General features: G+C 32.1%; 1 protein-coding gene across 1 annotated transcript in view; it reads right to left on the bottom strand.

The window, feature by feature from the left end:
* Positions 1-25642, bottom strand: part of LOC127729003 (uncharacterized) — an 84141-nt gene that overhangs the window by 14757 nt on the left and 43742 nt on the right. Inside the window, exons 27-39 of the mRNA XM_052236578.1 lie at positions 24892-25054; positions 23825-23923; positions 22535-22706; positions 20296-20353; positions 14151-14302; positions 10391-10530; positions 9783-9928; positions 8503-8686; positions 6952-7107; positions 5318-5474; positions 4303-4424; positions 1631-1806; positions 739-823 (exon numbers count right to left, since the gene is read on the bottom strand). Coding sequence (XP_052092538.1) covers positions 739-823; positions 1631-1806; positions 4303-4424; positions 5318-5474; positions 6952-7107; positions 8503-8686; positions 9783-9928; positions 10391-10530; positions 14151-14302; positions 20296-20353; positions 22535-22706; positions 23825-23923; positions 24892-25054 — 1810 coding nt within the window. The remainder of the gene's footprint in view (positions 1-738; positions 824-1630; positions 1807-4302; positions 4425-5317; positions 5475-6951; positions 7108-8502; positions 8687-9782; positions 9929-10390; positions 10531-14150; positions 14303-20295; positions 20354-22534; positions 22707-23824; positions 23924-24891; positions 25055-25642) is intronic.

Raw genomic sequence — 25642 nt, 5'->3', positions numbered from 1 at the left:
GGCTCGACAAAAACCAAAAGAGTAAAATTTTTGGTGCAGTAGCACTATGCTTTGATTACTACCTGCATAGTGGAATTGTATTTGAAATAAGGCTCAACTGCAGGAATTCTAAAATGGTTATATTTTCTAGACTTGTCTTTTTTATTAACAATTGTCTGAGATTTTAATTTATAATTTGCTCTTATGTTGTGCTGTTACACCATTGTCCTAAGTTAAAGGAGTGTTGATCCCTTGCAAACATGTTTAATCAAGCCACACTCTGCATGTGCCTGTCCAAAGTCAGGAGCCTGTAATTCAATGGTTGTCATTGATCGCTGTCATTTATATTTGATTTGTTTATTGTATTGTACATAAATAAGGCTATTGGTTTTCTCACTTGAATTATGGTGACCTATAAGAATATGGCACAAACATAAGTCCATAGTTGTTCCACACTTTAAACAATCCACTACCAGTTAACAAACCAAATAAAAGTAAAATTTAATCAATTTCATGTGTAGTGACAAAATTACTTTCCCCTGATCTCCCAGTGGTTACCTTGATGGGATTGAATGTCTTTAGCAACAAATGCAATAGGGATTATAAAGAGGATAACAAAAATTGTCTGGCTTGTTTAATTTTTTGGACTGTTTGTTAAACTGATGTAATCTTTGACAATGCTAAATTCTACATATAATGATGAGAAAAAACTTTGCTTCCACTTATTGGACACAAAACATCATCAGGATCCCTCCCTACCTTAAGTTCACACTGAGAACCAGTAAAACCATCAGGACACAGGCAGACACCATCAGTACTCCTACACAATCCTCCATTCTGACAACTGACAATATAAAATCATACATGCAAGTATTGTTCCTTATTTAATATACTGCTTTTATAAAGGTTCCAACTTTAATGGTTCATAAAACTTCAATGTTTACACGTTTAATCCCGCTGCAAATGTTTGCACCTGTCCTAAGTCAGGAATCTGATTACAGTAGTTGTCGTCTGTTTATGTAGTTCATACATGTTTCTCGTTTCTCGTTTTTATATAGATTAGACGGTTGGTTTTTCCTTTTGAATGGTTTTACACTAGTATTTTTTGGGGCCCTTTATAGCTTGCTGTTCTGTGTGAGCCAATGCTCCGTGTTGAAGGCCGTACCTTGACCTATAATGATTTACTTTTATTAATTGTAACTTGGATGGAGAGTTGTCTCATTGGCACTCATACCACATCTTCCTATATCTATTTAATCATATTTAATGTAATGAAAATCTGCGACTCTTTTCACAAAAAATCTTACGATTAAAATTGATCGTAAGTTATACTGAAATGTGTATGACTTACGAGTATTTTTACTCTTAAGATTTTTTGTGAAAAGAGCCGCTGCTCTGTTGCAAGTAAGATGATGATATATTACTTTTAAAAACATTGCAACTTTTATGGTGTTTTCAGTGAAAATTTTAATATTCTAATGTAATGAACATTTTCTAGAAATTTTCTTTAATTCATCATATTAGTTGAAGGTCTTTAAAAAAAAAATGGACAGTTAAAAATTTTACCAATTTTTAACAACTCTTTTAACAAATAATGGATAAAAGCAAGAGTCCTTAAAAATCAGCATTTGTAACATATGTTTATACTCACTTGCACTTTGAGGAACAATTGACTCCACTGTATCCCTGTTGACAAGGCTGGCCACAAAGGGCACCAGTATATCCAGTTTTACAAACACAGGCTCCAGATGCAGGATCACACTGATTTTGGGCATATTTACCACACGGTGGACAGGTAATCAGACAACCAGGTCCATATGTTCCTCCCTTAAAATTAAAAAAGTTGTTGGGCTTTTGTAAATTAGACAGCAATCGTAAATTTAAATACTAATAATTAAAAATAATTATTTTTTTGTTATGTCTTTGAACTATGTATCATTATTGTGTATCATCGGCTGTACTCTTGCTAGAATGGGCATCTGTATTATTTTGTAATGTTTGAATGTATATTACTGTTGGAATTGATTATTTTTTTTTTGTACTCTAGTTTATCTATAGATGTGCAGAGTTTAAGCACATCATTTTCACATTTTTACCTTTGGGAAGGTAATATTCAGTAAGTTCGATTACAACCAAGATTGGAATTTAGGTCAATATGCGCAATTCATTTCAGGTAGGCGGTAATGGTATACCCCAAAAAACCCTTTGAGATGTGGCTTCTGGAAAAAATCCTTTTTTCACACAATAACTTCTTTGAAAATTTAGTTTTTTGCATACATTTAATAACTCCATAGTTTTTACACCATTATTATATGGTCTTCTGCTCTTCAAATTAGCACAAATGGTTAAGCTTGTTAAAAATTAAAACACGTCTAATATCACTGAACAGAGATTTTTTGTTGATGTAATATTTTTGTTTTTTATTTGAGGCACATTAGGGATATTGACCCATCTAGGTAACACTAAACTGCTTTTTTGAATTCTTTATACCAAGATGTCTGTTCTAAATATGCATGAACAATTTGCCACTAGACAATAACCAAGCAACAATCAATCAATTATACAACAATGTTGGATTTTCCTAATAAAGAATATAATTAAGGCTTCTGAATTCTAAGAAATTTTGAGGAATTTTCTGCTGAAGATACATAATGTCTATAATTTAAGGGAAATAACTCCCATAAAATGGATATATATAATTGCAAAAGAGCAAATGTGTTGTAATACATAAGTTTTTTTTAAGGTAAATACTATTTGCAGCAAAATACTTCACCACAAGTGAAATGAAAGAACTTTAGTGAGTGCGCTCACATACCCCACGTCCCCACATTGTCATTGGAGAAATAAAATAAGTGTAAGAAAAAAAAATTGTATCAGAAAAAAAAATTGAATTGTAATTTCCTGTCAATATGCACATCTACATAGTACCCGGTATGTCCTTATTATCTACACAGTTTCATGAAATTCTGTTGTGTGGTTTGAGAGGAGTTGCGATGACAAAAGGTGCAGTATTATATTGGGCAAATAAGTTCAAAGGGGCGTAACTCCTGGAAAAAAAATTGAATTGTAATTTCCTGTCGATATGCACATCTACATAGTATGTCCTTATTATCTGAAAGGGTTTCATGAAATTCTGTTGTGTGGTTTGAGAGGAGTTGCGATGACAAAAGGTTGCAGTAGTAATTTGGCAAATAAGTTCAAAGGGGCGTAACTCCTGGGAAAAAAATTGAATCATAATTTCCTGTTGATATGCACATCTACATAGTATGTCCTTATTATCTGAAAAGGTTTCATGAAATTCTGTTGTGTGGTTTGAGAGGAGTTGCGATGACAAAAGGTGCAGTATTATATTGGGCAAATAAGTTCAAAGGGGCGTAACTCCTGGAAAAAAAATTGAATTGTAATTTCCTGTCGATATGCACATCTACATAGTATGTCCTTATTATCTGAAAGGGTTTCATGAAATTCTGTTGTGTGGTTTGAGAGAAGTTGCGATGACAAAAGGTTGCAGTAGTAATTGGGCAAATAAGTTCAAAGGGGCGTAACTCCTGGGAAAAAAATTCAATCATAATTTCCTGTTGATATGCACATCTACATAGTATGTCCTTATTATCTGAAAAGGTTTCATGAAATTCTGTTGTGTGGTTTGAGAGGAGTTGCGATGACAAAAGGTTGCAGTATTATATTGGGCAAATAAGTTCAAAGGGGCGTAACTCCTGGAAAAAAAATGGAATCGTAATTTCCTGTCGATATGCACATCTACATAGTATGTCCTTATTATCTGAAAAGGTTTCATGAAATTCTGTTGTGTGGTTTGAGAGGAGTTGCGATGACAAACTGTTGCAGTAGTACATTAAAGTAAATAAGTTCAAAGGGGCGTAACTCCTAGAAAAAGAATTGAATCGTAATTTCCTGTCGATATGCACAACTACATAGTATGTCCTTATTATCTAAAAAGGTTTCATGAAATTCTGTTGTGTGGTTTGAGAGGAGTTGCGATGACAAGAAACAGGACTGACGGACTGACGGACTGATGGACGGACAGACGGACGGACGGACAGAGGGACGGGTCAAAAACATTATACCCTCTGCAACTCGTTGTGTGGGGTATAATTAGCACTATTATAACAGATTATTCAAATTGCCCCTTAATTAAAAACTAACATTGTAATTAAGCATTTATCTAGACAGACAGAACATTAGGCAAGCAACAATCAATTAATCTATATGGGCATACAATAAAAAGAACAAAAGAAAACTCTCTATAGTATACTGAAGTGAAATTTATGAGCATAATATGCAATAAGTCACATGCAATTTTACCTGACAAGGTTTTTCACACTGAGCACCACTGTTGCCAGAGGCACAGATACATTTTCCATTCAGAGGATCACAATCTCCAAGGACACAGTTACAATTGTCGGAACAAGCAGCTCCATATGTATCTGTCAAGTAAAGGACATGAATAAACTGAAGATCAGTGTGCACTGTTCTCGTTTCTATAAGCCAGCAATAGTGGTATAAGTACAAATTGTCTTATTTGAGAAATAAAATGAGTCAAAGACTCAAATGGTTGGTAGCAATACTTACTGCACATTATGTATCATATTATAAAATGTAATGACACTAGTATTGAAAATGCTTAAGATAGATGGGGGTCTAAATTAAAATCCATAAAATTTTTAATCATTTGCCAAAATGTAGTTTAAATCATGACTCTCTCAAATATATGATTAAAAGTGTGAGTCACAGGACTTTTTTTCAAACTAAAGGCTGTGCTAAATTGTCAGATTTTGTATAGTTTATTCAAGGAAAACACAATTTTGTGTGATAGAAAGAGAACTAAACCATAGAATTTAAAGATAAATTATGAGAAGATAGCTCTTATAATGGCCTATCAAATTATAAAAAGAAAAAATAAGGTCACAAGACTCGTTTTCTTGCTACAAAACAAAATAGATAAATTCATAACACATTCCAGTATAAAATATACATTATCTGAGTTATCTCCCCTTATTTGGCAAAGTTGAAAAAAAGGAATCAAATAAAAAATATTCTGTATTTGTTAAAAGCAGTCGCATGAATATGATAAAACACATAATTTTCTTCATTAAGATGAAAAATCTTACAAATGAATGACATTCTTCTCTCAAAATTTGCACATTTCATTGAAGATCTAAACCGATTGTTTCTGCCATTTTACAATCCAAGATGGCAGAAAACACCCCTGCTACCTCAAAGTAGCTTTTTTTGAAAACTAACAGGGAAACGGTGAGGGAAAACGTCTGCATTTATAATCATATCATGTCAACATGATTTTTTAAAATGAAATACCAACCTGTTGGACATTGGGTGTCACATTTAGTTAAAAACCAACCATCAACACAAATACACTGTCCTGATGTCTTGTCACAACTTCCATGAACACAGTCACAAGGTGATTGACATGTTCTACCATAGTAACCAACAGGGCATTCACATTTTGTACCAGGTGTCTGCAAATACAAATCAACAATAGCTATTTAAAGTCATATGAAAATCTAAATTAAAAAAAAAGTTGACTATGTTTTATATGCTTGAATGGCTAAGTTTTACTATGAAACAAGTGTACGAGAACGTTCTTGTAAAAGAAAATCTTTATCTTATCAAAATCTTCATTAATGTACTGCTATTGAATTATTGTCTTCCCGTACTCTAATTCACCGATACTTTCTCGAATGTAGTGACTTTAACGACAGACCTCTCATTAGATTCAGCCATCGAACAGTCATGCATACCTCTTTTTTAGAATGAAAAATAAGCTTATAATTTTCAATACATAAGCTAACAGCAAAGTTATGTTTCTCCATGTTTTATATCATATTGCTAGTAGGTTTTTGATGTTCTTAGGGAAAAAGCATTCACAAAAAAATGTTATTGAAAATCTGTGAAAAATTAAGAAATTAGGCTACTGTAAATTCAGAAATTATTGCGTGCATTTATTATTGTGATTTTTGAAGAATAGACATAAATGCGATATTAGTTATTGGGATTTCAGGAAAAGCTACATACAGATATATGCATAAGTTATGAGAATGTGAGTTCTTATTATTGCGATACTTGTCCAGTCTCAAAAGTTCACATTAATAAAAACTTCGCAATAATTTCTGAATTTACAGTATTTAAAAGGAAATTTGAATTTCAATCTTTATATGTTTGTCCTAAATCATTATTTGGTTCAAAATAAAAACATTCTATACGTGTCATTTGCTTTATATATAACTAGAGGCTCCTAAGAGTCTAAATCACTCACCTGGAAAAAATATGCCATTTTCACATTTATTTTCACCTTTATTGCAATCTAGCTGATAATTTTTTCATGTTTTCTTTTTATTATAATAATTTTCAAGTAAATATCCCAAAAGAGCAAAAATGGGTAAACATTGTCATTTAAGGGCAATAACTCCTACTAAATGTCAATTGACGATTTTTGTCATATTGATTTATTCTCTTGATCATTTTTTCTGTGTAAAATTTTTCTCTTTTATAATTTGGAATATAACAGTCAAACAGGGGTTAAAAATCATTGTTTAAGGGAAATAACTCCTATTAGAAACTGATTGGCAAAATCAGTGATGTGAACTTACTTGTAGATCTTATTTTGCTGATCAGTTTTGCTATTTACAGTTTCGATGCATCTATAACAGTTTTTAAGATCAAGATAAAAACACCAAACAATGGGTTAACAAAGTCACATGAGTAGTTTGAAGATTTTGGGGAATAAAGAATGTAGGTATTTCTTGACAATTTTAGCATTCTGCAATCTGAACATTATTTTTCTGTGACTGATACTTTTTTGTTGTTTTTTAATTAACCAATTACTGACCATTTTTTACATTACCGGTATACGAATTTACCAAAAATTCAAATACACCTAAAATCTTTTCCTTCAAAATTTCATCAAATGTCAATGTATTTATGTTTTTAACTTACTGTGCATATACAAGATCCAGTTGCCTTACTACAGAACCCATTTCCACAATTAGCAGGGCAGGAAGTGTTACAACCAGGACCACCATAACCAGTCGGACATGGTATTTCACACATATTACCTTGCCAACCAGGTGGACATAAACATGTTCCAGTGACCTAAAAAAGATACCCTTTTCTATGTTCAATTCTTTATTGATTAAATGAGTGATAAAATCCTGAAATGAAAACTAGATGAAGTATTTGTTGGCAGCTGAAGCAGTCAACCATACAATATAAAGGGGTTTATAAAAGTAGAAGTTGGTTTTTCCTTTAAGGATGGTCGCCTTTTTAAAAGACTGTTATAAATTTAAAGTATATAAATAAAGGAACTAAAAAAGCAGAAAAAAATGAATGGTCTATTTGCTTGTTTTTAAGGTATAAGCCATTGAAAATTCAGCCGAAAATGATTCTCTCTAGATTTTTCATACATTTAACATTGGCACCTTTTTTCTTTCAAAAGCTATGAAAAAATAACAAGGTTTTTATAAGATTTTCAAAGATGGCATTTTAAACTATATGTAATCAAATTATTGAAAGAAAAGTAGGGGTTAGTGGGAAAAATTTTTAATGGCAAAAAACCAGAGGATTCTGAATATCTGGCAAAAATTCAAAAACAAGAGTAGCGAACATCCTTAAGTTTGATAGCAATTGGGATATTTTCAGGATATGATTTCTTATTTCTTCTTATGGTAGAATCTATAGTCACCCAAGCTATTCTGAAATTTCAAATCTGAGATTTGCATCAGACTTAGTAATATTTTTATTTTCAAATGTTTATTCTTTTACTTGTTATGTTCACGGGGCTCGAAAGGAATTCTTCAATTAATGTCTATATATAAATTAAAATTATATCTGTGTGTAGGAATCTATTCTACAGGGATAATATATTATTTAAAATATCTGATACAAAGCTCATATTTGAAATTTTTAAAATATCTTGGTTAATTAAAAAGATGTTTGGAACTTCTTAATTTTTCATTTGGAATTTTACATCCCAAAAAAGGGCATTCAAAGGATTGAAAAATGCATAAAACTTGATTAAAAAGTCTTTTGTTATTTAAATGAAGCATATAATTAACAGTTAAGTAAACATGTAGATGTCAACTGTATACAATTTTAGGAAAAAAGATCAAATTGTCTCCCTTAGTATATATTTTAAAGAGTGTTGGAAATCAATAAAAACAAATTATGAAGTTTAATCAATTACTTCATCGGGCATAAAATACTGATCTTCATATCATAAAGGGTAAATATTTCATAAATTTTGATTTAAATCTGCAAGTGTACTTAATTCAAATCTAAACATATGATCTTACAATTAATGTATTTCTTTTCATTTAAGAGCAAATAACATGTGAAAAGTTGGTGGAAGATGATCAAAGTACTGTCTTACACTTTTTGCAATGTTTAGATTATTTGCCTGTATTTCAGAATTCTATTTCGTCTTAAATCTTGAGGGTGAGAATAAAGCCAGAATGTCTGGCTCAAAAATCCAACTGAGTTATTACTTACACCATCACAAGATGCTCCATTTTTACAAGCACATGTCTGTTTACACTTGTTTCCAAAGCGACCTAAGGGACATTTCAGCTCACACTGATGACCTCTGTATCCTGGGTTACATTTACATAGACCAGTGATTCCATCGCATGGCTGGTTGAAGCAGTTACACCTTTTGGCACAATTAATGCCAAACCTGGAAATTAGAAAATCCAAGCTTACACTTAATTTAGCATGTTCCTGGCTCAGTGTATGATTGTAGAGCTGGGCAAATCACCCTTGCAGGATAATTACTGTAATTAAGTTCTCAGCATTGAAGGATACCATACATTTCTCTCAAGAAATAATAATAAGCTTACAATTTTTTTGATAGCTGATTCATAATTCCATTTTATGTTGATACTAATACAGTCAGACTTTGACATTTATAGAGCAGTCACTTCATAAAGGACCTCTTATATTATTAATTAAGGTTCCTGTTTTAAACAAAATTTATCCATCTGTTTTAAGAACACTGAATATCCTGAAAATCTGAAGATTCATCATAGTTATTGTTACTCATTTAAAATGCAAACAAAATTAAACCATGTATCTAATTGTACTAGCTTGACATTTCTGGGGGAAAGTACAGAGAAATGACTTGTAGGTTTTAAAAGTTTATTGGATTAATATACGGGATGCAAAAACTTCATAAAAATCCTTATAAAGAACAAGATACATCAAACTTCATGTTCATCTTAACATTTTTCTACAATTCTTCTTCCATTTTTTCTACAGTATAAGAATGCCTTCAAAAAAATAAAATCTTGTAATGATGCATACTCAACCAGCAGCATCATAAGATGTTGATTGTTAAAAATTCTTTAAAAAAAAAAAATCTCCTGAAATCTTCAATCACAATCATTACTGTTGGCAATTGACTCAAAACTATGGCTTATTCTACAGTCTCGGCTACTATTCCTCATGCTCAGTTGAAAGATCAACTACAGCCTCTCAATAAAGTGCTTAAAATTGGAATTTTAGATACAACATAGTTTCTTGTTTAGGCCATAAAAAATATTACTTTATGAACTGACAGCTAGGCTATGGATAACATTAGGCTATAGCTACAGGAAAAATAGTACATATAGACCTATTTTGTTTTCTGTAATCAATTGTCTGTAATACATAATTTTCTTTTACTTCATACTTCATAAATTTAAAATTAAAAGGGTGCTACTCTATCTAATCAAAATTAAACACAGAATTTGTTTTTCATTGTTACCAATTATGTGATTATTATTTATGCTTACGATCCTGGTGGACAAGCCACATCACATTTCTGTCCAACAAATCCAGGACCACAATGACATGCTCCAGTCACATGATCACACCCATACTTCCCTGCACACTGGCATTTCTGCAGACAAAATTGTCCATAAAAACCAATTGGACATTCCTGAAATAAATGAACAGCTACAATTTTGCAATATTTTGAAAAAGGCCATTTATAGTGGTTGAAGTTGAAGACCCTGTTAATATTGATACTTTTTTCACTTGACAATTAAATTTAAAAGTGTTCACAATACTAATATCATAATCTAAATGGCAGACGGTAGAATATGATTCTTTTTTCAAAAGAATGAAAATTTAGGTCTAAAAAATTTTTCAATGATAGCTGCATGGTTGTATTTGTTTATCAAGGGCTTTCAAGGGTTTGATTAAAAAATTATTAATCATTAGTCCCCTTGTATAAGCTGTATGATATAGGTTTCAACTGAAAACATCTATCTCTATAACATGAATGATCACTGGCAGGATTATCACGTCACAAAATTGATCAAACATGGCAATGACCCCTTCAAACATTCAAACTATTGACCAATAAAGGAAAATTAGGGTAACAATTCCCTGTACCTACCAGTTCACAATGTTGACCTTTGAACCCAGGTCCACATTGGCAAAGCCCTGTTACAGGATCACATGGTTGATTATTACATTTACAGAAGAATCCGCAATCAGGTCCATACAATCCATTTTCACACTGAAAGGCACATGTGGCTGAAAAAAAATAAATTTAATAATGAAATTATATAATGAGTTCATCATTGCACAAATTCATTCTACTAAAAAAAATTAATTGCAAAGCACATTTCTTGATATTTTACTAGATGAGAGTTGGTACAACACCAATGTTCCAACATTCAGCGCCTTATTTAAAAAAGTCAGTCAACTGTACAAAGTGCCAACTTCGTCTGTAAGTCATCAATGTATCCCTCTCAATTTCTAATATAGTTGCAAATTTTAAAAAAATGGGTAAAATCATCTTTAAAGGGCAATAGCTCCTGTAAGAAGTTGTTTGACAGTTTTGATTAATAGGACAGTAGATAGATCTCAACTTTTTGAACAATTCTGTCCCTGTCAGATTTTCTTTATCTATAGCGGTTTTCAAGATAATAGACAAAAACTTGTATTTTACTCCTATGTTCAATTTTTTAGCTATGTCAGCCATGTTGGTTCGCAGACGGGATCATCGGACAAATTTTTTAACTAGATATCCCAATGATGATTGTGGCTAAGTTTAATTAAATTTGGTCTATTAGTTTCAGAGGAAAAGATTTTTGTAACAGTTAAAGGACCAATGTGTTCATGCTTACTAGAGGTTTGCAGGAACTTTTTAACATTCACCTGACAATAACCCTTTACAAATGTTCATGTAAATCAACTCAGAATCATACAGATTATATTTGGTTCAACCATACTCAGCGATTTCATACATTTAAGTATATAAGCAATTCTCCAAAAAAAACTTATGTAATTATCTCCCCTGTGGAGACTATCTGATGTTGGATGATGTCAAAATACAAATTTAACTTATCTTTTCTGAGCACCCAAGTTCATTTCTATTTTGAGGTGGGATCGCTGTTGCTCAATCTTTAATTTTCTATGTTTTTTTTTTATGGAATATTGTTTATCAAATTGATTAATTTAAATTTGAATAAACAATACCTAAAACTAATCATCAATATAAATTACTGTAAATTCAGAAATAACTGTGATGTTTTATTAATGCGAAAAAAAGATTCTCAAAAGCTTGCATTCATTATTTTAGTAGTGCTTTTCCTTCACATAATATTTGCAATCACATTAAGGTGGTACCTAACACTACAGGGAGATAACTCTGTAAAAATCAATTTAACGTTTTAATCACGTTGTATTGTTAAGGAAATATTAAGCTTCTCAATGATCAAAATTAGTGTTTGTCAAACTGCTATGGGTGCTATAAACAGTTTCGTATAAAAAACTAGGGGTTATTCCCCGACTAAAAATAACCATGGAGGGAAATCCCTTTTTATTCATATAATTGGTGAAAAAGTATCATGTTTTTTGTATTCGATTGTAAAAATTAGTTAATTAGCTTTCAAATTAAACAGGTTGAATGATTAAAATAATTTTAAAAATTAGATTAAATATTCATGTTTTGAGGGGAGACAACACTGTAAACATCCTGTTTTTTTGGCAGTGAAAATTGAAAACTTATTTGCAGCCACTGTAGCTCTTTTCGAAGCAGGAAACCGTACCCTGAAACAAGATTTTTATTAAAGGCCAGGTAAAAACCTATGAATTTCATACAGTTTTGATTATGGGAAATGTGCCTGTATCATGTTTACATGGGTATGCACATGACCTGATTTCAGGTTTTTTATGTTCAGATTAGGCAACTTTTTCCCCATTTTCTCTGGATAGAACTTTTTTACTATATTAAAAGTACAGTATATTTTTATTTCAATATAAACTAGAGAAAATTCTGATTCCAGTAATATCTAGTTTTATACAAGTATCTTTATTAACCATTCCACCACTAAGGGTCACTTAGGCATGGTCCCTTAAAATATGACGTCATAGAAAAAAACTGTTGATTGCACCCTTAAAGGGTCAAACATATAATATAGTGAGGTTTTAGCATAGAAATGTGTTACTGAATGGAGTAAAACAATTCTGAAAAATATCATATGGCATGCATACATTAATTTAAAAGCATCAGTTTGGTATATTTAATGCAAATATTACAGATTTGTACATAGCAACCAGATATAAGAAAACCAGACTGTGTGCAAATTTTGAAGTTTTTTCATCTTTTTGCGACGTCATAATATTTTTATTCATTCTCTCATATATTTGGAACCAAAAGTTGCACATGAAAAGTGTAGATTTTTTCTACTTTGACCTTTACTACTGATCAGTGTAACATACATTTTTATTCATTATATTATATATTTGGTACTTTTTATATTCAAATAGCTACAAGTGCTGTTCCTAAGAAATACACTATTTCAATATTTTTCTCAACTCAGCTACACCTTAGTTCATATAATACTAGGGACAAAATCTGTTTAAAGTAACTTTATTTATGTTTATTTCATAGTTTTTATTCTATTTATTCAATAGAAACCCAATTTTATGATTTTTTTTCTTTGTGTAACTGATGAAAATGTGATACAGGAAATGTTTGGAATATGCCAGTTTAACTATTTGCCACTGGCCAATATGCCAATACTATGCGACATAAAAAATGAGCCGTAGTTTCACAATCGATGGTCGCAATCCTTAAAGTAAGACATCATTTTAATCGATATAATGTACAGATTCAGAAAAGTAGAGAATTTTTTATATATCGCATACAAAGTTTTGCTTAAGGGTGCTATAAACAGTTTCGTATAAAAAACTAGGGGTTATTCCCCGACTAAAAATAACCATGGAGGGAAATCCCTTTTTATTCATATAATTGGTGAAAAAGTATCATGTTTTTTGTATTCGATTGTAAAAATTAGTTAATTAGCTTTCAAATTAAACAGGTTGAATGATTAAAATAATTTTAAAAATTAGATTAAATATTCATGTTTTGAGGGGAGACAACACTGTAAACATCCTGTTTTTTTGGCAGTGAAAATTGAAAACTTATTTGCAGCCACTGTAGCTCTTTTCGAAGCAGGAAACCGTACCCTGAAACAAGATTTTTATTAAAGGCCAGGTAAAAACCTATGAATTTCATACAGTTTTGATTATGGGAAATGTGCCTGTATCATGTTTACATGGGTATGCACATGACCTGATTTCAGGTTTTTTATGTTCAGATTAGGCAACTTTTTCCCCATTTTCTCTGGATAGAACTTTTTTACTATATTAAAAGTACAGTATATTTTTATTTCAATATAAACTAGAGAAAATTCTGATTCCAGTAATATCTAGTTTTATACAAGTATCTTTATTAACCATTCCACCACTAAGGGTCACTTAGGCATGGTCCCTTAAAATATGACGTCATAGAAAAAAACTGTTGATTGCACCCTATATAACCAGTGAAATTTTTCTGATAAAGTGGTTGGTTCAAATTATTTGAAATTTTTATATTTCTGTCAAAGGGTCAAAGTAAACATTCTGTCAAAATTTTAGGAATATTAAACGAACCAAATTAATATTAGTCAAGGTGTTGGGTACCACCTTAATAAGATCTCATTTTTAATTTATTTCTAAATTTACAGAATTTCAAAGTTTAATGGTTTTGCCCTTCATGAACTATAAACAAGTTATTTCACAATCAATACCATATTACCATTTCATCATTGAGGTAAACAGGTCTTCTTCACGAAGGTGGTTTTATATAAAAATTGAATACTTACGCAACATATATCCAGGATTACACTGACAAGTTCCACCAACAGGGTCACATGATCCCTGATTATTACAGAGACAAGGAAGTTTACAATCCTGTCCATAATGTCCTGATGGGCAAGGAAACTGACAATTATTCCCCATCCATCCTGAGTTACACCTAAAAATATTGTACAGTATACTGAAAGTTGTCTGTAGGGATATTTAACAATATTCGCCACACTGAGTAAGATAAAAGGCATATGGAGGGTTAAATGCTCACAAAGCTACAATAGCTTGCCATTGATGTGTATGTACCTAAAGACATATGGAGGGTTAAATGTTCACAAAACTACACAAGCTTGCCACTGATGTGTATGTACCTAAAGACATATGGAGGGTTAAATGTTCACAAAACTACACAAGCTTGCCACTGATGATTATGTACCTAAAGACATATGGAGGGTTAAATGTTCACAAAACTACAATAGCTTGTCACTGATGTTTATGTACCTTTAGACATATGGAGGGTTAAATGCTCACAAAACTACACAAGCTTGCCACTGATGTGTCAGAATGTACCTAAAGGCATATGGAGGGTTAAATGTTCACAAAACTACACAAGCTTGTCACTGATGTGTATGTACCTTTAGACATAAGGAGGGTTAAATGCTCACAAAACTACACAAGCTTGCCACTGATGTGTATGTACCTAAAGGCATATGGAGGGTTAAATGTTCACAAAACTACACAAGCTTGTCACTGATGTTTACGTACCTAAAGACATATGGAGGGTTAAATGTTCACAACACTACACAAGCTTGTCACTGATGATTATGTACCTTTAGACATATGGACAGTTAAATGTTCACAAAACTACAATAGCTTGTCACTGATGTTTATGTTCCTAAAGACATATGTAGGGTTAAATGTTCACAAAACTACACAAGCTTGTCACTGATGATTATGTACCTAAAGACATATGGAGGGTTAAATGTTTACAAAACTACAATAGCTTGCCACTGATGATTATGTACCTAAAGACATATGGAGGGTTAAATGTTTACAAAACTACACAAGCTTGTCACTGATGATTATGTTCCTAAAGACATACGTAGGGTTAAATGCTCACAAAACTACACAAGCTTGCCACTGATGATTATGTACCTAAAGACATGGAGGGTTAAATGTTCACAAAACTACACAAGCTTGTCACTGATGTTTATGTACCTAAAGGCATATGGAGGGTTAAATGTTCACAAAACTACACAAGCTTGTCACTGATGTGTATGTACCTTTAGACATATGGAGGGTTAAATGTTCACAAAACTACACAAGCTTGTCACTGATGATTATGTACCTAAAGACATATGGACAGTTAAATGTTCACAAAACTACAATAGCTTGTCACTGATGTTTATGTACCTTTAGACATATGGAGGGTTAAATGTTCACAAAACTACACAAGCTTGTCACTGATAATTATGTACCTAAAGACATATGGACAGTTAAATGTTCACAAAACTACAATAGCTTGTCACTGATGTTTATGTACCTAAAGACATATGGAGGGTCAAATGCTCACAAAACTACACAAGCTTGCCACTGATGTGTATGTACCTAAAGACATATGGAGGTTAAATGCTCACAAAACTACACAAGCTTGCCACTGATGTGTATGTACCTAAAGGCATATGTAGGGTTAAATGCTCACAAAACTACACAAGCTTGCCACTGATGTGTATGTACCTATCCAACTCAAGGAATCTCATCAGTCATAATCATGTTGTTTTTTTTCATTACAGATTTAGGTGTTCATTTTTGTGGAGACAGTGGTCCATTTAGAGTTTGACATCTGGTCACATAATTTGGACACTTGTCTATTATAGGAGACCCTATATTGACCTCTATTGTGTTATTGGATTTCTGCAAAACTGACAAACCCTTTCCTTTTATTCGACATATGCATTCATTATACTGTGGATTCATTTATTTTCGTGGGTATCAATTTTCGTGGATAGAGAAAAAAAGACGTTTCGTGGTATACGTAAATTCGTGGATTGCTGATTAAAAAAAAAAAAAAACAGATACGTAATTCGTGGATTTCTTTTTGATTTAGGAGATCATATAACCTCCTTGAATTGATCAATAATAAAACAAACAAAAAAGAAGGAATTCATTGAAAAAGTTTTGAATTGTCAAAATCCTCGATTGGTCATTCTAGGTTAAAGTGTTCATTGAAAACTTCTATTACAATAATGGACAGAGACAACTAATTATTTGTTTGTTTTACAATTTATAAATTCTGGCGGAATTTTATAAGGCATTCAAAACTCGATGATTGAAAACTCATTCCCTAATCACGATATAATAAACAGCCATATAAGTAAAAGGTGTGAAAATAAATGTTCCTGTCATAAACAATATTACCTACGGGCAATATCCCCGTACTTAATCCTATTGATTTTTAATCACCAGTAAACCAAACTATGACACGGTAATTAACAACTTGCAGTTATTTTCCATGAACAGTTTTAATCAATTTTAAAAAGTAAATTATCACTGATATTCGATATATTTATTATTGATTTAATCAAAATACTTGTTTCTTCTTTCATTAAAAACATGTGTTATGTTACAATGTTTATCGCTAGTCAACACTATACTAGAACTGCATAACATAACCGGTAATTAACATCCGACTACATACACATTTCTCGGGATTATTCTTCGTTGAATTCTTAAATTCGTGGTTCGCTGTGACCCACAAAATCCACGAAAATTGGTATACCACGAATAACTAGAGGCTCTAAAGAGCCTGTGTCGCTCACCTTGGTCTATGTGCATATTAAACAAAGGACACAGATGGATTCATGACAAAATTGTGTTTTGGTGATGGTGATGTGTTTGTAGATCTTACTTTACTGAACATTCTTGCTGCTTACAATTATCTCTATCTATAATGAACATGGTCCAGTAGTTACAGTGGAAAATATTTTGAAAAAATTTACAAATATTTACGAAAATTTATGAAAATTGTAAAAAATTGACTATAAAGGGCAATAACTCCTTAAGGGGTCAATTGACCATTTTGGTCATGTTGACTTATTTGTAGATCTTACTTTGCTGTACATTATTGCTGTTTACAGTTTATCTCTATCTATAATAATATTCAAGATAATAACCAAAAGCTGCAAAATTTTCTTTAAATTACCAATTCAGGGGCAGCAACCCAACAACGTGTTGCCTGATTGGTCGGAAAATTTCAGGGCAGATAGATCTTGACCTAATGAACAATTTTATCCTCGTCAAATTTGCTCTAAATGCTTTGGTTTCAGAGATATGAGCCAAAAACTGCATTTTACCCTATGTCCATTTTTTTTAGCCATGTCAAAACCAATAACTATAATTAAAAAAAAAAATAAATGATTAAAAAAATACTTATTAGTTTTAAAGTAAAGGTGACAAATTCATCCATCTTGGTTCGCGAGCGGGGTCATCGGACAGATTTTTTAAACTAGATACCCTAATGATGATTGTGGACAAGTTTGGTTAAATTTGTCTCAGTAGTTTCAGAGGAGAAGATTTTTTGTAAAAGATTACAAAAATTTACGAAAAAAGGTTAAAAATTGACTATAAAGGGCAATTACTATTTAAGGGGTCAACTGACCATTTTGGTCAAGTTGACTTATTTGTAGATCTTACTTTGCTGAACATTATTGCTGTTTACAGTTTATCTCTATCTATAATAATATTCAAGATAATAACCAAAAGCGGCAAAATTTCCTTAAAATTACCAATTCAGGGGCAGCAACCCAACAACGGGTTGTCCAATTCATCTGAAAATTTCAGGGCAGATAGATCTTGACCTGATAAACAATTTTACCCCATGTCAGATTTGCTCTAAATGCTTTGGTTTCAGAGATATAAGCCAAAATCTACATTTTACCCCTATGTTCTATTTTTAGCCATGGTGGCCATCTTGGTTGGTTGGCGGGATGGCTGGACACATTTTTGAAACTAGATACCATAATAATGATTGTGGCCGAGTTTGGTCAAATTTGGCCCAGTAGTTTCAGAGGAGAAGATTTTTGTAAAAGTTTACGGACGACGGACGCAGGACACCGGACAACGGACGACGGACGCCAAGTGATGAGAAAAGCTCACTTGGCCCTTTGGGCCAGGTGAGCTAAAAATGAATCCACAGTACAGCATAATTAATAAATAAACAAATGTAGAGACAAATCCTATCCTGACCTTGAAAAATAGTCAACCCATAGTTTTACTTTTTCCCCCTAGGAACAGTTTTATATTTATGTCTTTTCTTGCAGTTGAATCTAAATTTTGCCTGATTACACATTTGGTAATTCATACTTTTCCGCATCTCTGTTTAATGCTGTTACAAAACTAGAGTACTGTCTTTTGGTATGTATAGTGCGCACATTTATACCCTGGGTCATGTTTCTTGTAAGAGGGGTGCGCGTTATACATGCCTACAGACATTTTATTAGTCTTTTTTCAGGTCCAAACTCCGACAAGGAAATTTCCAGAAGTGAAGAGTACGGAATATTTTTGCTAAAACCTCGATTGTTTTTATGTTTTACATGTTATATTTGTAATATGTATCTTATTGTTTTTGATTTGTCATGTTTTATTCAAATAAAAAACATTTTATATCTCTGTAGTTACGTTTATCGTGTAAATTTGTCATTCTGTTTGCAATCCGGAAATTTGCCATGTCTTAATAATGACACAATAAAGCTTTTGTTGTCGGTTAAATTAGCCTCTGTGTTCCTTGTTGTCATAACTTACTGTTTTTGTATGTGTTCATCATGGAGAGTAGAAGAAAAGTGTATGAAAATTGAATAAACCACGCTCGTTTTGAAAAGATAAACCGCCATTTTTTCTAATGTATCAGGTGATCGCCAGTCATGTGGGTCAGTCATGTGACTTGATATTGTAAAGTGATGATTTAGTCTATGAGAAGTTTATTTTTATAAATACGTTTCTACTTTGTAACTTTTAAACAACTGTTTAAAACCGTTCAAGAAATTATGATTGAAAACATGATAATCCCATAATTGTAACCTGAATGAATTTAATTAGGAACAAGGTGAACCTGTCACTGATTTGTTTTGACATCGATTAGACCCGTTGATTGAGGTGTGATAATCCGGATTAACAGCTAGAATCAACAAACAAAAAATAAAAATAATGAGATTTTAACAATTTATTACAGCACTAATGATGTTAATGATAATCATTTGACTGATTCGTAATTATGTTATTGTTTCAATCAGAACATTAATTTGGATATTTAATCTTGTCCTTGATACTCAAACAATTTATTAAATTTGGTTTTAAAAAAAAAACTTTAATGTAGATTTATCTCAATCTAATAAAATTCTTATTCATTTGTCAGAATATTTGCAATTTCATATTAATTACGTATTCCGTACGGAATTCTCCGACATCGGTGTCCATTTAAATAACTTCCTGTTTACCAATAGACTTCCTGTTTGCTGATTTTGGAGCTGTAACTTTTCCAAAAATGTCTATGAGTCTTATACGAACAATAAACTTTTTTTCTCACGTTTCTTGGACCATAAAGGGGGTGCACACTATACACAAATGCGCACTATACACCCCAAAAGACGGTACGCATATTTGAATATAAGTATTTTCTTTAAAAGTCAGTAACAGTAGAGTTTGATTTTCCTTTCAAAATAACCACTGAACAATGAGTGATTGAACACAGTACCACTGTGCACTGTAACCCATCTACCAACTGAGTTAAAGGAATTTACTTCACTATTGTGGGGAATGGAAGGTAGTAAGAAATCTACAAAGTCAAGTGGTAGCACTGTTACACATCAACCACCTATAGTCATTATACAATAATGACAATGTCCAAAACTAGGCTCTAGCTGAACTCTCTATAACTCTTTTAAACACTATAGGTTTTTCAGTTGGAACACAAAATTTTGTTGACCAATAAAACTGACCTATAAACAAGGATGGTAATAAAGAAATATCACAACTAGATTATCACTGTTTTTTCATATATGCCCTTAAAACACAAAATTTATATTTGGCAGGACGAGGGTAAATTTTCTCCGTCAATAATTTTTGCAGGGCATGTAAAAAAAATTGATCAAGAAGAAGATTACTTACATACAGTTTCCAGTACTTGGGTCACACTGTGAGTTAGCTTTACTGCAATTACATATACCTAGTAAAATAATATCACAATATATCGTTCTTCATTTAATATCATTTCAAGTTCAACTTTTCTTTGATTCTATCATTATGACAAAAAAAATTTCACAAGAGATTTAACAAGAGTGCACACGCTGAAATGTCTCGCTTTCTTTACTAACCATTGATTTTATGTTGATAGTCCTAAGTACTAAGCTTTACTACAAGTAACACACAAACTTAAAATGATCCAAGAAAATGAGGTCAAGGTCAGATAAACCAAACAAGAAATACATGTACACCTTACAATCATTCAATAAACCAAACGTAGTTGACCTATTGCTTATTGTTTCTAAGAAACAGTCTTAAACAAGAAAACTTAACATTGACCAATGAACCATGAAAATAAGGTCAAGGTCAGATAAACCATGCCAGACTGACATGTACACCTTACAATCAATTTAGGCATTAAATATAGTTGACCTATTCAAGGATCCGGAAATTTTTCCACACAATTTCGGTCATTTTGAGATGATTGAAAAGTTGGTGCCCCTTTCCAAATTGTCGATGTCAACTTAACTAGATTCATAGCATCAACGAACTTGTATTGCTGTTTCATCGCATTTACTAAATAAATGTCTTACCATTACCATGAAGAACAGTTAAGGGAAGGCAATAGTTTAAAATTGAAATGATTTTAATGACTCAAAATGGTAAATCTCTCAGACATTGCTTACGTTTCTTTCGATTTGACAAAAGTTAACACCGGAAGTTTGCGATAAAGTTAAAGTATGAATAATTCCGGGTTCATTTCCGGGATTTGTTTTGTTTATCAAATTGACAGGAAATCACCGGCTTTTTTATTTTATTACCTTTAAAAGTGTTTGAATATAACAGACAATAGTTGCACTCGTTTAATTTAGCATTAAATCAATTTGCATTTTACGATTAAATATTAAATTTGCTGAAGACAATTTCACGCATGCGTATTATATAGTAAATAAAGCACATGAAAAAAATACTTTTTTCTCCGTAAATTTAGGTTTAATTTTTAAATCAGATTTGATGATTGTCTTTGCTGAAAAGTAATTAAATAATGAATACACTTGTCAGGGAATTTCAATTTTTGTTAAGATATTATTCTGAGCTTGTGATCACTGTCAGGTGTGAATATTAAAACCACAGGTAAAAAGTGATTAGCGATCATTAGCCAATGTTTCCCGGAGGCATTGATATAGATATTAGGAGGGCCCTCAGGATTATCAAACTACTGGAGTGGCAGTTTTATTACAGGAAAGGGATTATAAACAAAAACAAGTGATCACAACTTACACAAGACAGTGCAAAATGGCGATTAAGAAATCCGATTTCAAACATATGAGTCAATGAAATGACCGAAATTACTTCTTTAAAAAAATAAAATATGTCCTAAATCCCAATTTCTCGTTTAGGACAAATAGTTTCATCTTAGGACATGACTGGCATATATGACCGTTTGCTTATAGTATCTAAGAAACAAAATTAACCATGAAAACTTAACATTGACCAATGAACCATGAAAATGAGGTCAAGGTCAGATGATACCTGCCAGACAGACATATACACCTTACAATCCTTCCATACATCAAATATAGTTGATCTATTGCTTATAGTTGAAGAAAAACAGACCAAAACACAAAAACTTAACACTGAGAAATGAACTGTGAAAATGAGGTCAAGGTCAAATAAAACCTGTGAGACTGACATGTACATCATAAAATATTTCCATACACCATTTATAGTTGACCTATTGCATATAGTATTAGAAAAAAAGACCAAAAACTCAAAAACTTAACTTTGAACACTGAACCATGAAAATGATGTCAAGGTCAGATGACACCTACCAGTTGGACATGTACACCTTACAATCATTCCATATACCAAATATAGTAGATCTACTGCTTATATTGTATAAACATTTTCTCCAATGTGCTTAAGTCAAATTTTACAGTATGAAAAGCATACCTCTCTATCAAACCATTCACACACATAGTGTATTTTGTGATTATCAACTTGCTGACTTAAAACTCTTGAGAAATGTTTATGCTTTCTTTTGTTTATTTTGTTGTACTATTTTTTACTGGACAATTATGATTATAAAATATAAAATATTAATTCATTTCCCATATAAAACATTCAGATGATGTTGAATACATCAATTGAAATGGTGTCTTACCAGCACAGTTAACTCCGTAATACCCTTTGGGGCAGGGTGTATTACACTGGTCATCACGGTAACCTGGTGAACATTTACACTGACCTATGACTGGGTCACAAAACTGTGTGTTGTTATTGTTACATGTACAGTTATTGGCACAGTTCTTACCCCAGGTTCCTTGTTTACATGGCTGAAATAAAAATAGAATTAAAGAATATTGCTATAAAATCTAAATTTACATGTGATTTAATAAGAAAATTTCATAAAATTTAAAAACAAGGAATTGTTTGAATCTGGAATAATTTTGAATTCTGGAAAATTGATAAGAAATGTATGATGAAAACTAACCTAACTAAAGAGGATTAGCCATGCATGCATGGCTAAGGTTATTTTTACTTTCACTGATATTTCAGTATGAGCTAACTAACCCTTCTTAGCCATGCATGCATGGCTTATCCTCCTAAATTGGGTTAGTTTTCATCCTACATTTCTTATCAATTTTTCAGAGATCAAAATTGTTCCAGATTCAAACAAGTGAAAGTGTGAGCTACTGCTCACTGATGATACCCCCGCCCAAATATTTCGGTAAACAGGAAGTTGTTGAATGATGAATCTGAAAACGCATCACACGGTAAAGCCGACTTATATAAACCCTGAAACCAAATTTCAGAAATCCTTATATTGTAGTTCCTGAGAAAAATGTGACGAAAGTTTTCAACTTGGCTATCATGTGTAAAATGATACAAGTGTTCCGTAGACAGGAAGTTGTTGAGTGATGAATCTGAAAAAGCATCACAAGGTATAGCTAACTTATATAAACCCTGAAACCAAATTTCAGAAATCCTTGTATTGTAGTTCCTGAGAAAAATGCGACGAAAAATACTCATGGGACGGAAGGAAGGATGGATGGATGGACTGACGGATGGACTGACGGACAGAGGTAAAACAGTATACCCCCACTTTTTTAAAGCTGGGGTATAATAATTCCTTGTTTAAAAGTGAATCAGACATTCTCCATCATGCACACCCCTTTTTTAGTTGGCAAACACGAAGACTAAAAAAAATCTGATTATAAAGAAGGACATATAAATATAAATAGTACAAATCTGGAAAGGACCTGTAGCTCTACCAACATTCACATCCTTTGACCAGTAGCTGCTCTATAATTGTTTAATAGAATTTTGTATAATGTACATCTATCCCATACTCTTCTTAGAATAATTTTTTTTAATTAAATCACACCTGTCAACAAGAATTTAAAAATGTTTGTAAATATAAAATTTCATATACTGGGACACTGAGACTTACTTGGTTACAAAAGAATCCTTGAAAGCCTATAGGACACTGGCAAACTATCTGCCATGATGTTACTTCCTGGGTTTTCATGGAACACTGGCCCCACTTTGGCTAAAATAAAATATAAAATATTAAATGTTTCAACTCCCTTAGGCAAAGTTTACCTTGGAATGATTTGGCTAGTTTTTGTAGCTCTCCAACTGTTTCGGTTCTTATACATCCTTGGTTTTCAAATATTTGGCTTTGAGCGTTCCTGATGAAGGTAAATCCAGAAAAGCGCTTTGGTTGCATGAAATTTATAATGTGTTGTTTTCATTTTTTAATGAAACAAGAAAATTCTTAAATGATTTGCACATCTACAAATACTTGAAACTGATTGATGTTGTAATATTTTTCCTTTCTTTATAATTCAATAGACCATGGTGCCACAACTACTTTTCCTAACCTATTTAAACAATTTGTCGATTTCATTGTGATATAGTCATGCTCAACCCATATGAATAAAATCCTAGGGTTCCAAGATAGTTCAAATTGAAAGAATAAAAGAAGAATGTGTCTGAGGTTACGAATGCCACGCTCAAGCTTGCTTATAATATGTGAAAATACTTTTGGGGCGGATGGAAGGACAGATTAAAGGACAAACGGAAAGACGGATGGATTGAAAGATGAACGGTCAAGGGTAACACTTAATGTCTCCTGGTCCTGGTGGCGGGGGCATAAAAATATAACAAATGTTTGGGTTGAGAATTATAAAGATTAAACACATTCTAACTAAAGGATATTCATGTGTAAACTGGGTTGCTGAACCACAAACCAATACATAAAAGTCCTTTAAACTTTTAACATTTTGATTTCTAGTTCTTCCGATTTTCCCACCTAGTGTTTTGAAGAAATTAACTTTTCAAAATAGACAAACATACAGCTTGTCCAATAACTTTGGGAGGCATGACACTCTGAAATTTGTTTTGCCTTGAATTTTTTCTACATAGATGCTTTTTTATTGCATACAATGCTCCAATCCTTTCAAACTCACATGTGATAAATTGATATGTATTGAATTTTGTCTAGTTGAAACTTACATTAGTAGTTTCAACATCTGCTGTGAGACACCATGGTTGACATTTCTGTATAACACCTCTGTGTGCAAATGCAGGGGTACCTGGTGGGGGACCAAATACAGATATCCTATTGGTACCTCCACAAAACGTATTTCTGTCACCTCTGCATGGAGTATGACAATCTCTACAATATTTATAATTATATGTCAGCAATTGAAAAACAAATTATAAGATATCAATTCATAGTGAAAAAAAGTGAGACAAGCATTTGAGGCTTTTATCTAGAAATTTTCGTTATCATTTGTGATGAATTCATTTTAAAACATCAAGCGAATTTAGGCTATTAAATTAGGGTGTATTTTTATTGTTAAAGGCCATTCAATGACAATTGCAAATTCATTTGACCAAAATAATATATGTAAAATTTGAAAGCACTGTAATTCAGTGCTTGACGTTGGTTCGGGTCTGCTATATTTGTTTTTTTGTAAATTATATTGTTATAAATTAGTTTTCTAATTTGAAATGTTTCACATTTTTCATTTTTTAGGGCCTTTTATAGCTGAAGGAAAGGTATCAGTTTTTTACATTGTTGAAAGCTGTACTGTGACATATAATTGCTTTTATCCATGTCTTTTGAACTCTGGTTGTCTCAGCTGCAATCATACCAGATCTCCTTATTTTTATACAGTGATGATTACTACTTTTTTAACTGGTCTGTGTTTTGAAAAAAAAATCTTACTTATAAAATTGGTTGTCAGTTATACTGAATCAG

Source organism: Mytilus californianus, unplaced genomic scaffold (genome assembly GCF_021869535.1).
Source record: "Mytilus californianus isolate M0D057914Y unplaced genomic scaffold, xbMytCali1.0.p SCAF_2, whole genome shotgun sequence".
NCBI classification, from domain to species: Eukaryota; Metazoa; Mollusca; class Bivalvia; order Mytilida; family Mytilidae; genus Mytilus; species Mytilus californianus.
The sequence above is the reverse complement of the archived record's forward strand: the minus strand, read 5'-3'. Positions and strand labels throughout refer to the sequence as shown.